The sequence below is a fragment of the Anthonomus grandis genome, chromosome 5 (assembly GCF_022605725.1).
Source record: "Anthonomus grandis grandis chromosome 5, icAntGran1.3, whole genome shotgun sequence".
In the NCBI taxonomy this organism is placed as follows: domain Eukaryota; kingdom Metazoa; phylum Arthropoda; class Insecta; order Coleoptera; family Curculionidae; genus Anthonomus; species Anthonomus grandis.
The window spans coordinates 31559111-31576031 of NC_065550.1; the positions used below are offsets into that span (position 1 = coordinate 31559111).

A 16921-nucleotide genomic window follows, 5' to 3' on the forward strand; every position below is an offset into this window, starting at 1 on the left:
TTTAACATAATTCGCATCGTATAAACTTGGTATATGTTCAATTTAGGTGCATAACGATAACTTTGATAAGGACACGTAGTCTTGAAAATGTCAAAGTCTTCATCCCATTTAACTTAACCTAAAAACAGAGACAACCAAAAGGTCTCTATCTTTGGTTGTCTCTGCTAAAAACATTATGGTAAAGAAAACCCAAGGAGCCTACAGGCATGAAGACTATAAATTCCAGTCTTCTTGACTTAAAGGTAGAATTATTAAATGCAAAAAAGATATCAAGTTTTTCATAGTGATTTTATTAAATATTAGGGGCATCGTAAAAATAAAAACACTTATCGGCAATTTCAGAGGAGCCGACGTGGCAACTATGTGCTGCATAAACGCCGCCATATTGAAAATTTTTGACAGGTGACAGTTTTGAAAACATGTAAAACCGATTATAACCTCCGTGCTTTATATCTCTTGTTTACATTGCCCTAAATACCCAATCTTGATGCCTGAAAAACTAGTTTAAGCCCCAAAATAGTATTAAGTATCAATAAATAATGCCGAAAAGTCACATTTATAAATTTTAATAGTATTAAGCATCAATTTATAATGTCCAAAAGTTACATTTATAATTTTTTCTATGTTATTCTTATCTTACTATCCTGTTTACCCACGATTTTTAGTTGGACTTTTTCGGGGCTCTTTTCAAGCTTTGCGAAGGCCGGTTATAATCCCTATTGTGTAACGAATGAGTGCTGTAGCGAGGCCTGGATCAATTTTGACAGAGAGGGTATACTGTCAAATCAGCACTATACATTACATTAGACTGAAATAATGAAGTGATTTAGGTCTAAAACGAGCCCTCAAAGAAAATGTTTATGGGCAACCGTTGCTCGAGACTGCCGTGTACGCCTTGTCGAGTCACTTTCGACAAACCCACCACAACAAGGCCTTAACATTAAGTTTCCATGGGATGACCGGAACGGGGAAGAATTATGTGGCCAGTTTCATAGCGGAGAGTATGTTCGAAAGAGGCCTTAAGAGTGCATATGTGCATCAATTTATTGGAAGGATACATTTCGCTGAGCAGGCCAAAGTTCATACTTATCAAGTAAGTAATTCTCTTGGCTACATTTTTTTTATTATTTGGAGGGATCAGTACATCCTGACTCCCTGCCACATTTATTTACAGTAATTTTATAAAAAGAAAAATTATGTATGAACAAAAAAAATATATATATATTATTACACTGTATCTATCTTAAATTAACGCCTAGGTGTTCATAACACACCTGTGTGCGCTGTTGTTTCAAAAAAAAGTTGGTTCTATTTTCCGAATTATAATAAACTTGCTTAACTAACCTTAAAACTATTGTGATAAATCCTGCTCTCGATTTTATATTTTTTGTCCTAGTTTTAAATGAAATATTTTTGTCCTTTTAGTCCTAAACACCTACGTCTCTCAACAATTGCATAACACTTGTTATTACATATTATATACAAGTATAAAAACTAACTATCCTACATTAGAAAACAGTGGCAAAATCTTGGTAATGGTTATGAACATACTTATTGCATTCCTTGCTAAATTTTGATTTATTTTTTAATTTTTTTAATGTGCAAGGCAGAAGATTATAGGTTTTTGGTGCTAAGTATACAAAGAATTTTAAATTTATATTTTTTAAATTGCTAGGAATGTATAAATCACCTCTAGCCCTTGATCTTGTATTATAGATATGATTTATATGGTTTCTTATGTGAGTTTTAAAATGAATATATGTACATATTGTTGTAATGTATAATGTCCTTATATTAGTTGCTTGTTCTGTAAAAAGTTGATTTGTAGGGAAAAGCCTTGATTTGTTAAAAATAGTCTTCAAGATATATTTATGGACAATAGTTAATTTATATAAAGCATTGTTATATAATCCTCCCCATACTAAAATACCATATCTTAAAAAAATTGACTCAGTGAGTGATTTATATATTATAATAAGTTCCTTAATATTTAGAAACGTTCTAAGTATATAAAATTTATAAATCAATTTTTTTAGTTTATTTGCCAGATAATCTGCATGTACATGCCATTTAAGATTCTGATCCACATATATCCCGAGATACTTAGTATGAGCTGTTTCCTTGATCTGATTATATCTATCAATAGAAAACTGAGAAAAATTGGGTCTATTTGCTGCAGTTAGTGAAAAGGCAATGTAGTTGGTTTTGGTGACATTTAACCCGGGAACACATTGCTCTGACGTGTTGTGTTACAATGTGTTGTGATGCATTATGATGTGACGGGTTGTAAACAGATTGTTCTGATGCATCATATTAGGTCTGACCAATGTCAGACGTTAATATTTTATATTTAATTGATGCAGTGACAGTATAGTGGTGTGTTGTTTGCGTTTGTTCACCATGAATTCAAGCTCATCAGATGAATTTGATGAAGAAATTGAAGAATGTGCTGTTGCTATTATTTGTTCTACAAAACCTAAGAAAAAAAAAATTTGGATTCACGAAATAAACGAAAATAGAGAATCATTTGGCGAATATCATACTTTAGTGAATCTACTTATTAAAGATGCAAATCGCTTCCATATGTACTTTAGGATGTCCAGGGATCAATTTGAAAGTTTACATGGAAAAATTGAAGAAAGAATAAAAAAAATTGATACCACTTTTCGAAGAGCGATCTGTACGAGAGAAAGATTAGCTGTATTTTTAAGGTAAATAACTTTTATTTCTAAATAAGTATCTACAGTAATATTTTACATAAATGGGGTAAATCCGTGTTCATACAGCGATGGAGAGTAGGAAGTACTCGTACCAGATTGTGGACAGCTGCTCTGAGTTGATAAATTAGTTGGATTTCGCAAAGGAGTAAGTTGCACGTAGGAAGTACTCGTACCAGATGATGGACAGTTGTTGTATTGAGTTGATAAATCAGTTGGACTATGCAAAGGAGTGGATTGCAGAGATGATGTTGACGTTGACTGATTATCTGTGGAGATTGTCACCGAGACGGGAAGGCTTTTTGCATCCAAATTCCTGATTTCTGCTTCAGATACCATTCGGCAAAACTCCATTCTAATATATGCCTGTTCCCTTTGTGGTAAGCGTTTCACTGTTTTGGCCATACTAAGGTAAAACATGTCTACCTCATCCAAATTAGAGGAAGGAGAATCTGAATTTATCTTATTGCGTCTCTCATTTCGTGCCTCGGCGTTTTGTTTCATGATACGCACCATTTCCTCTGCTGGATTCAGAGATATATCTTTGCTGGATAAACGGGCTTTTTTTTGCGAATATTTTGGATGGATCGGGGTACTAATAACTGGTGTGTCAGTACTTGAATGTTGTGTCTGTGTCAAATTGTCTGCATTCAAGGTGATACTTTCTTGGAGCGTATTATTAATAACATCGTCACTGCCAGTGCTCTCATCATCAATTACATTTGGTTGATCTTTTTGTGATTCTAGATTGCTTTTAGTTTGGCGACACTCTAGATATGGTATTAAAAACGACATTTCTTGTTCATACTTCCAGGGAACCACTTTTGTTGTCTCTTGTCCACTCTTGGTCTGCCTTCGCTTTTTTGCGTTTAGGAATGCGTTTCTCAATTTAGTCCAAGTCTCTCGAACCGATGGCACTAAAAGAAAATACAAATTTAAATTAATTAAAAAGTTAAATTATTTATACATATACATACTATTAGGTGTATTTTTTCAAGGCGCACATAGGGATTTCCCAGTTAACTTTTCAACTATTTTATGCCCTGATCTAATAGAAGTAAATAACTGATGCTTGACATAGATACATTTTAGAGTCTCAAAATGCCATAAGCTATCAGTCATGCAAAAAAACAGAACAAAATTAGTGTTTTCTTACATCTCGGTATCTAGATAAAAATGTTAAAAATTGATAGACGTCTGCAAATACGTGTGATAAAAAATTAATTGTTTTTAGAGAAATAATGCATTTTTAAGTCTTTTGTCATACTTTTTTGGTACCACAAACAAACTAAAGTAATTTGAAAGTAATTTATCTACTCCAAATTTTAGCAATGTCCTTCTATTACAACAGGGCCAAAATCGGGTCGAAAAATTAATATGGAAATCTCTATATAAAATGCAAATGTGATCATTTTGCTAACAGCAGGTTTTCTTTTCAGATTCTTAGCCACTGGCAATTCATTTCGATCTCTTGGCTTTAGTTATAAAATGGGATTTAGCACAGTTCGTGAAATTATCAAAGAAGTAGCAAAGGCCATAAAGGAACTTCTAGCATCAGAATTTTTACCAATACCCACAGAGCAACGATGGGAAGAAATAAGTGCAAGATATCAGTCTATGTGGAACTTTCCTAACTGTATAGGCGCTTTAGACGGAAAGCATATAAATATTCGCTGTCCTATTAATGGCGGATCAAATTATTATAACTACAAAGGTTGTAACTCAATTGTTCTGCTGGCGCTGGTGGATGCTAATTACCGATTCATAGCGATTGATGTGGGCTCATATGGTCGCAACAGCGATGGAGGAATTTTTGCCAAGTCTTCTCTGGGAATTTCGTTAGCTAATAATACACTGAATCTTCCAGCTGATAAGCCGCTTACACAAAACGGTGAAGCTTTACCTCATGTTATTGTGGGAGACGAAGCTTTCCCACTAAAATCGTATTTATTACGCCCCTATAGCCGGCGTTATGTAGCAGGAAATGAGCCAAATAAAATTTTTAACTATAGGCTTACGCGGGCTAGGAGAGTAGTGGAAAATAGTTTTGGAATTCTTGCAGCACGATGGCGAATTTTTCTTAAGCACATGGAAATACAACCAGATTTTGTTGATGACATAGTATATGCCGCAATTTGTCTTCATAATATGTTATGCTGCAATAATGATTTTGAGCCAGAAGAAATATATCGTAACACCCTCGAATCGTGTTTTACATTAGTGCCACCCTTGGGTCAAAATTCTACTCAAGATGCTTTTCGCGTTCGGGACAAATTTAGAGATTATCAGATATTGGTAGTGTACCATGGCAACTAGAAACTGTACGACGTGGACGTAACGTAATAATAAATTTAAAAAAATACAGTACCTATGTAACTATGTATGTATATAAAAATAAATAAAATAAATTAAAATAAGCTTACATGGGCTATTAATTTCCTTTGCTATCTCCTCCCATGCTTCTTGTCTCATACTTTGATTTCGGTAGTGTCTTGACTTGACGTTAAATAAACATTCATGATTTCTTACATTTTCAATTAGTTCAATTTCGTTCACCATCGCGCTACAACCTACGGCCGAAAACGTTCCGACGCTCTGACGGTGTCAAACAAAAATCTGGTTCACCCGCATTTTATCGCGACACGACAGGTCAGAGCAATGTGTTCCCGGCTTTAGACTTAGCTTAAATGTTTCCAGCCAATTTTTTACTTGATTAAGGCCTTCTATGGCATACTGCTTTGTTTGACCCCAGTCTGTACCATTAAAAAGTAATGCTGTGTCGTCTGCGTATTAAATAATTTCTCCATTATTAAGTTTTGTTTTAAGGAGAGAGTTTAAGTAAATTATAAACAGAACCGGGCCTAACACTGTGCCTTGCGGGACTCCTATCTGTATTACCTCTTCTTTGCTTAAAGTATTATTTATTTTAACAACTTGTCGTCTATTTTTTAAGTAATTCTTAATTAGAGTTATTGCAGTTCCTCTACTGGTTGTGAGGTTGTGGGATTTTTTCTGCCATCTGAATACCAATATTTGTGTAATATTGATTACAAAAGTCAGCCATTTGATGTTCATCTTGGAAGTTTCCCCATTTTCATTTTTTATTTTAATGTGAAGTTTTTCTGTCTGTTTTTGATTCGTAACATCTCTTATTACTTCATACATTTTCTTCATATTATCTTTATTTTTATTAATCTCATTTCTATAATAATTTCTTTTTTGAATTGATATAATTTTATTTAAATGGTTTCTATAATTTTTATATTCATTGTCTAGTTCTACATTATAATTTTTTAATAGTTTTCGTTTTAGTTTGTCCCTATGTTTGATTGAGGCTATTATACCATTGGTAATCCATTTTTTAATTTTTCTGTATTTCTTGTAATATAAAGAGTGGCTTTCGGAGCTTTTTATATGCTTTGTATAAGTGCTCATTGCTTGGTCAGGATTGTCTATTTCTTTTATTAACGTCCAGTCTTGTTCATTTAACAGTCTTTAACGTTTTAAAGTCTTGTCTTTTAAGATTATGTATGTCTATTGATTTTTTATTAGATTCTGTTTTTTGGGTGACAGCTCGGAAACTTTTATCTTTAAAGGCAACATTTATCATTACTGGAAAATGATCTGTTAGGCAGCTATCTAAAACAAATGATTTAAACTCTGCGGAAGAAATATTTTTACATTTTAAGAAAATGTGATCTAAATTAGTTTTGGTGTCTGGTCGTGTAATTGAATTTATATAAGATAAATAATAATAATAATAATAATAATAATAATAAGCCTTTATTTCCAACAGGCAACTTGCCCAATAACAGGAAACAGTTGCAAAACAATGTAAAATATAGTTAAAAAAAACACACACAAACAAACCGAAAAGAATGAAAAGAAAAGAAAAAGAGTAAAGTAAAGTCACATTCTCAAAAAATTAGAACAAATAACTATTAATATGATATAAAAACCCAATTATAAAAGTTTAACAAGATAATCACATATTGAACAAAATTAAATTAATTTAACTGCAATATACCTACTAACTATAACTTAAACACATGGGCCCTAATCCCAAGAGTAATGATCCACCAAGATATCGATAATCACATGAACCGGAGAGAAATTTATATCGCACATGTGACAGATCCGATTAAATATAGCGCATATTGTATATAGTGGCGATTTCAACAGGATGTTAGTATGAGGCCTTGGCAGAAAGAATGTTAGGGGATGTCTAGCATTAAGCCTAGGCACCATGAAACGTACACCAGAAAGAAGTAAAGGACTATCAATGAATCCATTCAGTAACCCATGCAGGAATTTTACAGAGAAGATCATTCTTCTGAGATGTAATGGATGTAGATTGAAGCGTTCCAATAGTTGTCGATGATCAAACGCTCTTACCGGATATATGCCATCCTGCCTGAAGGCCAAAAACTTAGCAAATCTACGCTGAACAGATTCAAGGAGACCAACATGATTCTGATAGAGCGGGTTCCATATAATGCAGCCAAACTCCAGTTTTGATGTCACAAAGCAACAGAAAAGCAGTTTTAATGTAGACTCCAAAGTAAAACTCTGAGAACTTCTAATTATGAACCCAAGCCTTCTCAGGGCTGACTTGACTATGTTATTGAAGTGTGGAACGAATGTAAATTCAGAGTCAAAGGTTATACCAAGATCAGTAATTTGCTCTATTTTACTCAAAATAGTATCATTAATAAAGTAATTAAAATTTAAGGGTGTTTTTGATCTAGAGTAACTGACCACACTACACTTAGCCGCATTCAAGCCTAACCTGTTAACAGCGCACCATACCTCCAATGTATTTAGTCAGTTCTGAAGAAAAACACAATCCTCCAAACCATATACAAAGTCATCAAGTCATTTATAAAAAAACTAAACAGGAGCGGACCCAGGTTCGAGCCCTGTGGCACACCCGACGTTACGTTAAAAAGTTTCGATTTAAAGCCCTCATATTCGACATATTGAGATCTACCAATCAAGTAGGAATGAAATAAATTAAATAATCTCCCTGAAAAACCATACTGAGTTAATTTATGCAGCAAAATATAGTGGTCTATCCGATCAAAGGCTTTTTGGAAGTCGGTATAAATAACATCGACTTGAGTATTAACATCAAGTGATTCACAGATGTGGCTAGACAGACAGGATAAGTTAGTAACACAAGATCGCCCGCTAAAAAATCCATGCTGGTCTACAGAGATGAGTTCTTTTGCGTGACTAAATAGCGACCGATTCAGGATAATTTCGAAAATTTTTGAGAAGTTACAGAGTAATGAGATTGGCCTGTAGTTTACGATTTGATCAGAGTCCCCAGCTTTTAAAATAGGTATTATTTTAGCAGTCTTCCAAATTTCAGGGATTTGTTCTGTTGACAGTATTAAGTTGAAAATGTAGGTCAGCGGATCAGCCAGGACACCAATGCAATCTTTAACCAAGAAGCTAGGCACACCGTCTACACCAGATGTTAACTTATTTTTGAGTTTTTTACTGGCCAAAATAATCTGGGAAGCATCAACGTTGGAAATGTCAAAGTGGGGCACATTATCAGACGTCGACGAATGGTTAATGAAATTTGATTGTATAAATGCCTCACCAAAGAACAGTGCAAAAGCATCAACTATGTCTTGTGGGTCTTTAATTACCACGTCATCGGGTAGCCTGATCTTACCAGGAATCCTGGTGCCAGCCTTCTTAGAACCAATAAAATTCCAAAAGCTAGATGGGTCCAAAGAAATATTCCTTTCGGTGTTTGATATATACAACTTATATTCATTGCGTATTTGTAGTTTGATAAGGCGTCTAAGAGAATGGAATTTATTTTGAAAGAATGGAGAATTGTACATTTTAAAGTCCTTGAAAGCCTTTTCTTTCCTATAAATGTTCCTAATCAATTCTCAAGAATAATAATTTGGAAATCTTCTTTTACGTTGCTGCTTAAGAGGAATGTGTGCGGCAAATATGCCATTCAATATATCATATAGGGCTCCACATGCATCATTAACGTTAGAGGATAAATACACAGTAGACCAGTCAGCTTCAAGGATCGAGTCATAAAGGAGATGGAAGTTGGCCTTTCTAAAATTAAAAGAATGAGATAAGTTTTTATTAAGCTGAAAATTATGGACACGTTGGCCTGAGACGGTAAAATCAATTTCCAGTACAGGGTGATGCAAATCCTCCAAGACAAAAGGCACGTCACTACGCGAAACAGTACAGGTGAAGTTAGATAAAACAAGATCCAATAGTCTGTTATTATAGTTTAGGATGTGATTACACTGAACAAGATTAAAAGTGTTAGCAAAATTATTCACAGCAATAGACTTTTGACTAACATGATTACCTGTAGGTGAGTTAATAGAGAAATCAGACACGTTAAAATCGCTCGATTAAAATAGCCCGATTGTGACATTACAGTTGAATACTAATAACATTATTATCTTCAAGATTTAATAGATCTATATTAACGTCCCCAGTAAATATTTCTAGTTGTTGATTATTGTTATTTAAACTTAAGAATTCTTCCAAATCCTGAATAAAAAGATCTTTTGAAATAGGAGGTGGCTTATACACGGCTGTAACTCCGTAACTTTAATTACTGTAAGTTATATATTAGTTCCTTGTTTATTGTATTTGCCTAGTTTTAATTTAAAATTGAAACTTCCAGCATGAACTGTATGAAAAGCTTAAAAACGCCGTGGCTAAGTGCCCCAAACAGCTGTTTATATTCGATGAAGTGGACAAAATGGTGCCAGAAGTCCTTAATATTCTTAAGCCAATGCTGGATTATAAACTGAACATAGATGGGGTAGACTATTCTCAATCCGTGTTTATCTTTCTCTCGAACACCGGAGCTGATGTTGTAAATGAACACTTCCATGACCTGTATATTAAAGAAGGAAAAGAACGGAACGACATGACCATGGCGGATTTCGAAACTTTTATACAAAGGGGCGCATTTAACGAACAAGGTTGGTTGACAAAAGGGCCGGCAACTTATTTTAGACATTTGACGAGACAGATGTTGTTCTCTAGAAGTTACTTAGGAAGTGCTTTTAATTTTATTTATAAGTTGGGTATGTTTTAGCCATGAATTCTCAATTGATTTGACGGTTCGTTTGTGGTTTTTTTAGGGGGTTTCCACCATAGTGACGCTATTAAAAACAACCTTATAGACCATTACATTCCATTTTTGCCATTAGAACAGAAACATGTGGAGATGTGCATTAGGAAAGAATTTCAAATAAGGAATGTGAATCAGCCTAAACAGGAACTGATCAAGTAAGATTCATTTTATTTTTTCGGGTCTTTGAGAGAAGTGTGAGTGGTTAAGTAGTAATCGTTTAATTTAATTATTCCAGTGAAGTGATGGAAATTGTTCAGTGGGGTCCTGAGGACACCAAACTGTTCTCTAAAACAGGGTGCAAAAGGCTGGGGGCCAAGGTGGGACTCTTAGTAGACAAACATTACTGGCATGAAACTCATAGGAATGAATTGTGATTCTTTTTACTGTATGTATAATTTTTTTTCTTGTAAGTATTTTTTAATTCTTTATATATATATTGTGTTTTTCAAAATTGATTTGGGATTAACTTATTATAAATAAAAAACTATTTTATATTTTATTTATTATTTTGTGTTGTCATTGGGTGCTGGGAAGAAATAAAAAATTACCCTTGTCCACACAATAAAACATCAAACTTTTTTTGAGTAACATTTATGTATTTACTATACAAACAAAATAAATATCAGCAATACAATGTAAAAGATACCGTCATATTATGAGGCGTTAAATATAGCTTTAGATAGACACTCTATCCTACTTATAATTGCTATGCATAAATTATTAAAAAATAAAAAAAAAAGTCTATACATCACAAACACAGGGTGTACCAAGAAACTATTACTTTCGATACATCCAATACTTCATTGGCAAAATTAGCTGTCCTATACTAATATACTAAATAAAAAAAAGAAGTACTGTTTGGTCTTTAACTGGCAAGCGGAGATAATAATTGGCAAACGCCACTACGAATCGTAGGTGCAAAAATACATTATCTCTTTCAGATATTCTTTGTTGGCAAAAGATATGTCTTTAATATCTTAATATCAATAAGTCGGAACACTTTCGAGAGATGCCAAAAATGTCTTTTAGGTTACCATTTATTGCTACGGTCACTACATTTAATAAATTTACCTAAAATTTGTTCCCAATTAACATCCTCTAGACATCTATACTGCCCAACTATGGAGAAAGGCAGTAACTGCCATAAAATGTAAAAATCGTTTTTTTGCTTTGCTGGAAAGATATGCAAATTTTACATCCTAAACCAATGCAAAAAAAGCAGTAAAATCGTTTACTTAATAAAAAAATATATGAAAAATACTTACTGCCTTTTAAATAAGTAAAGCATTTACAACAGAAGAAAGCAGTAAATAAATAATACAATATATAATGCAAATAGGCAGTATCTTTTTGTAAAAAAATAGTTGCTGCTTTCTTGTGTTAGATTAAGTGACTTTTGTGACAACAGAAAAAAGCAGTAAGTGTATAATACAACACAAGTAGGCAGTTTCTTTGGGTAAACAAATAGATGCTGTTTTCTTGCAATGCATCAGGTGGTTTTGTTCAGTTTATAACCTTAGGGGAATTGTGCCTGAGATGGCATACTAGATATTTTTTTCTAGATATTTAAAAAAATGTGCTGCTATGCCATCTCACACCAACAGCTTAGGGTAAGATGGCATACTACTATGTCATCTCACCCTAGCCAATATAAATGAAAATCCTTAAAAATTATAAAGCCTAATTCTTTATTGGTAATATTATTTATACCCGTGTAATGAAAAATAAACCTATATCGTGTAAAATACAGGCGAAAAAAGACCAAATGCAAATTTTTTAAAAGCGAAAACTTAACTACAAAACACAAAATACTTTCATGATATAAAACGGCATCTTCATATTTCATTTGTATAGATCGCATATAAATATTTTTACCCTTCTGCTAACTCCAGCGCATTCAGAATGGCACCACCTTGCACATTGTTGACAGCGAATCCAGTCTTCGTTGGAGCGTGACAGCGAATATAATTCATTGCAATAAAGGCACGCAAAGTCATCTTCGTCGTCAGCAGCGACTTGAAAATTTTCAGGTTCTTCATCACTTTTATCAATGACAGGTAATTTTTTTTTTGCTGCTCTAGCCGATTTTCTCAAGATTGCTGCTTCTTTTTCGACAATCGCTGCTTTGGCAAGTTCAATTTCAGGTGTTGTATTAAGCACGCCATATTTTCCTCCCTTTCTCGGCTTTCTACTTTTTAATATCGAAGGAGCAACAGGAAGTGGAGAAATATCTTTTATTGACATTTTTGCGGGTTTCTGTGTTGAGGTTCCTGCAGCGTGTGTAATGTCAGCTCCAGAAATTTGAGGATTTTTAGTCCCTTGTGTATTATCTTCTGTATTTCCTTGTTCATTGTCTGGAATATTTGTGACGTCTGCTGGTTGAAACATCCAGTCTGGAAAAATGTCTTTATTGAACGGATATATGCCAGTCTTACTGAATGCATTAACAGCATTTCCTATAGTGGCGGCCTTGTTGTAGGCTTCTCTTAGTATACCACCGATTTGAAAATGGATAACCGTTCTTCCCGGATGAGATTTAAGCCAACGGGATAATTCTTGATTATAATATGTTGTAAGTGATCCAAAAAAAACACACGTCTAACGGCTGTACCAGGTGGGTGCAGTGAGGTGGAAGGCAAAATACGATGATGCCGTTTTCTTTGGCATATAGAGCCGCATAATGTGGCTGCTATGTCCATCTAACAGGAGAAGAATTTTATTTGTAGGAGATGGTCTGGCATATTTGACAAAGTGTTTTAAATATTTTAGGAAACTTTCTCCAGTCATCCATCCACTTTCCTGTGCTAAACCTAAAGCTCCCTGTGGACCGTGGTCCATCCAACTCATTCTTCATGTTTTTTCTAGGAAAGAGTAACACAGGTGGAATGTAAGTCCGAACAGCATTAAAGCCGCATGCAATTGTGAGATGCTGACCTCGTTCTGCGCTTGTCAGTATGCCCACCTGCTTTCTGCCTTTTGTAGCAAGAATTTTAATATTTCTTGAAGGAACTGTCGACAACCCAGATTCATCCATATTGTAAATATTTTCGGGAGAAAATTTATAGTCCTCCAATACTTTCTCAAGATAATCAAAGTATTTTTTAATTTGTGCTTTATTAAACGAACGAGCTCGTGCAGCAGATGTTGCCTCTGGTGTACGCAGTGAAATGGTAGGATTTCGTGCACGAAATCCTTTGAGCCAATCCTAACCGGCAGCTTTTTTTTCTTTTCCCCATAGGTTTATGGGGAATTTTCTTTGCCTCGGCAATTTCATAAGCAAGCTTGCGAATATCCTCAGTTGTAAGACCAAAGAAACGTACTTCTAACTCCTTTATATAACTAACCAACTCATTTTCTAACTCAGCATTGAAAGTTGGGACATGTCCTCCTAAGTATGCTTTAATGACTCCTCAATCATTCTTAGCTCTTCTTCTAAGCGTAGTGTGGGGCACATTGAACGTCTTAGAAGCTAAAAGCCATCGTATTCGTCGATTTCTAACTGCCTCTAGTGCTTGGGTCATATTTTCTTCACTCCAACTTTGTCGCGCTGATTTTCGAACGTATTTACCCACCATTGTTGCCAGCAAATCTAAAAAAAAAGAATACCTTAATATTTAAATAATGCGAGTCTTTTACCTATAAATCTCAAATCTAAAAAATTAAATTTATCATTCACTATAGGTAGTTAGTCACTTCCAAATATAAAAAAAAAAAACTTACCAGGGACAAAAATTGAACCTATAATATTAACAAATAATAATATGGCATAGTGCCATCTTACCCTATGCACCTATATGCCAACTGACCCTGAGTGGTATTATTGAATTTTAACGTAAATTTTTAGTTAACAATTATGATTTAGGTAAATATTTAATACCACGTAGATAGATATTTTATAAACTAATGATGGTAGATATTTTTTTTCATAGGAAATTAAAAATTCTTAGAGTTACAAACATATATACGATTCTAAGTAGAAAAGTCATTACTTACCGTAACGGAAAATTAAGCCTACCTTCTCGTTCTACACTAACAAACGAACTAAATTTTCTCGGAAGCGCATGTAAGACCACGTGCACTGAAAATTATGAACATTGTTGTCAGACGATGTGTATTATCCGTAAAATTGCTTCTATGCCGTCTCATCAGGTATGCCATCTCAGGCACAATTCTCCTACTATTTAGTGTCTGCGGCCCTTGCAAAAATGTTCAATCAGTCATACTTGCACAGTGACAACGAGCGTTGATTAAATTTTTTAGTTAGTAAGTAGTTGTAAATTCACAGTGAAAATGGACAAAAAAAGGTAAGCGTAAAAGAGATAATTATTCATTTATGTGGATTTAAAGAAGTAAAATAAATAAAAAATTTTTTCAATAAAATTTTGCTCAAAAATGATTTATAGCAAGGGTACAGGGTGTCAAAGTTACAAATAATAATTGTTTTTTTTTGTCGTAGCTTTTAAAATATTTAATCGATCTTAACCAAATTTCGCACACAAGTTAATATAATTAATGCTATTTTTAGCTTGACAAGAACAGAATTGATTCTACAAATGGCGATGAATAAAAATTCCAGTAATATGGAGGAAGAAATATGTCACGAGGAGCCTGACAATATTATCGAAGAAGCGTCTCAACATAGCTTTATAATTTTGCAGAATAAAAGTACTGACATAGGTAAAAATGTTTTAAATTAAGTATATTATGTCCGCTAAAAGCACTAAAAAATAGGTTTAAATTATGGGTATGTATTCTTACAAAAAATTTTCAGTAAATACTATGCAAACGGAACTGGTAGGATTAGATGCAGACGAAATTGGGGAATCCTATAATAACAGAGATGAAATGTGGACACAAAATTTGGGAAATATATTTGAAAACGGAGTAATTAATTTTGAAGAGAACCTTGGTAAGTAGTGTATAAGAAATATTAACACTTTTCAATTACACTGTTCAGCTGCATATTTAAAAATGAGTTTTTATTTAACTAATATTTTTACAGTACCTGCCATGATTGAAGATCATTCAGATTTGGCACTGGGGAATGATTTTCAAGAAATTCAGGAACCCATTCTCCAGAATAATTTGACTCAGTTGGAAAATGTACTTTATGAACTTAGTGACGGTAATAATAAGAATTCGGACATAATACCCGACTTGCAAGTTGTGGAAAATCCAGAAGAAATGCAATCGCATCACGCTCTTTACAAGATGTATTTCAAGATGAGCAAGATATTGGAACTACTCAAACAGAAAATGAAGAAGACTCTAGCAGTCCACATGAAAATATTCCTTTGGCTAATTTAAAAGAAATACAGAGAAAGAGAAATATGGAAGAGAAGAAAAACAAAGCTTAACTAAACTTAAAAATATAACAAAACATCCACTTAGAGAAGCCTGCAAAGATTCATGCAGCAAAAAGTGCAAGAAATTAATAAAAGAAGAACAAAGACAATCAATTCATGACAGTTTTTGGTTTTTAACATGGTATGATCAAAGAAAGTTTATCCTTAATTCATGTAGCCGAGTGTCAGTTAAAAAGAGAACTATAATAACTGCTGGATATTCTCAACGAAATTTAACTTTTTCTTACAAATTAACTCAAGACAGTGGAATGTCAGTGGATGTATGTAAGATTTTTTATTTAACAACACTGGGATACCATCCAAAAAATGACAGTGAGTGAAAAATAACAATGAGTTATTTTTAATGTTTTGCACAAAACTGGACCAGCATCAATATTACCAAATAAAGACCGCAGGGGACATAATCCTCCAGCCAATAAAATTGATAGGCAATTGATATTAAATCATATCGAAACGTTTCATCCAAGCATTTCCCACTACCGACGTGAGCATGCTCCTTACGTGAAATAACTGCCCAGTGATGTAACCATTGTTTCTATGCATCAAGATTTTATAGAAAAACACCCAGAACACAAATGTGGATATGAAGCCATGAAGAATGTGAAAGTTGCGAAGTTATGAATCTTCATGAGCACCAAAGTGAAAATTGAAACCCAGAGTGCTCAGTTTGCAAGAAATGGTCAGATCACATAAATAAGGCCAAAATCGCCAGAAATCTATATAAAGCACATGCAAACACTGACTACGATTGTAAAACAGTTTGCGTTTCAGCAGATTTAGAAAAAATCATCATGCTTCCAAGGATGGAAAGTTTTAAAAAAGTTTTGTTTACTCCAATGCCAAAAAAAGTATTAGCATTTGCAGTTACTTGGCATGAAGCCCTACGGGGAAGAGGGAAAGAGGAGTTGATAAGTTGTTTCTTTCAGTTCATACTTCGACATAGAGACGCTGAAAATTTTATATTTTGGCTCGATAACTGCTATTCCCAAAATAAAAATTGGGCAATAATGACATTTCTTGTTTACATTGTCAATTCTTTAAGAGTGGCAGCTCAGACTATTGATTTTGTTTATTTTGAGGCCGGTCATACGTTTATGTCAGCCGACTCCCTACACCATCAAATTGAACTATCACTTAAGCGTCAAAAAAAAACTTGTGACTTTTTTATTATTTTGTGTTGTCATTGGGTGCTGGGAAGAAATAAAAAATTACCCTTGTCCACACAATAAAACATCAAACTTTTTTTGAGTAACATTTATGTATTTACTATACAAACAAAATAAATATCAGCAATACAATGTAAAAGATACCGTCATATTATGAGGCGTTAAATATAGCTTTAGAGAGACACTCTATCCTACTTATAATTGCTATGCATAAATTATTAAAAAATTTAAAAAAAAAGTCTATACATCACAAATACAGGGTGTACCATGAAACTATTACTTTCGATACATCCAATACTTCATTGGCAAAATTAGCTGTCCTATACTAATAAACTAAAAAAAAAAAGTACTGTTTGGTCTTTAACTGGCAAGCAGAGATAATAATTGGCAAACGCCACTACGAATCGTAGGTGCAAAAATACATTATTTTTTTCAGATATTCTTTGTTAGCAAAAGATATGTCTTTAATATCAATAAGTCGGAACACTTTCGAGAGATGCCAAAAATGTCTTAGGTTACCATTTATTGCTA

The 16921-nt window shown here is 33.7% G+C and overlaps 1 protein-coding gene across 2 annotated transcripts; it reads left to right on the top strand.

Annotated features, from left to right (window-relative positions):
• Nucleotides 1-405: 405 nt before the first annotated feature.
• LOC126736061 (torsin-1A-like) lies at nucleotides 406-10357 on the top strand. Of its 2 annotated transcripts, none has more exons than XM_050440263.1 (5): nucleotides 406-772; nucleotides 831-1093; nucleotides 9400-9808; nucleotides 9866-10013; nucleotides 10094-10357. In XM_050440263.1, exons 1-5 carry the CDS (start codon nucleotides 592-594, stop codon nucleotides 10230-10232), a joined length of 1140 nt encoding a protein of 379 aa, XP_050296220.1. In that variant the 5' UTR covers nucleotides 406-591; the 3' UTR covers nucleotides 10233-10357. The 2 variants fall into 2 exon arrangements, with proteins under 2 accessions (XP_050296220.1, XP_050296221.1); XM_050440264.1 differs by having other exon boundaries at nucleotides 408-772; nucleotides 9400-9703.
• Nucleotides 10358-16921: the final 6564 nt, after the last annotated feature.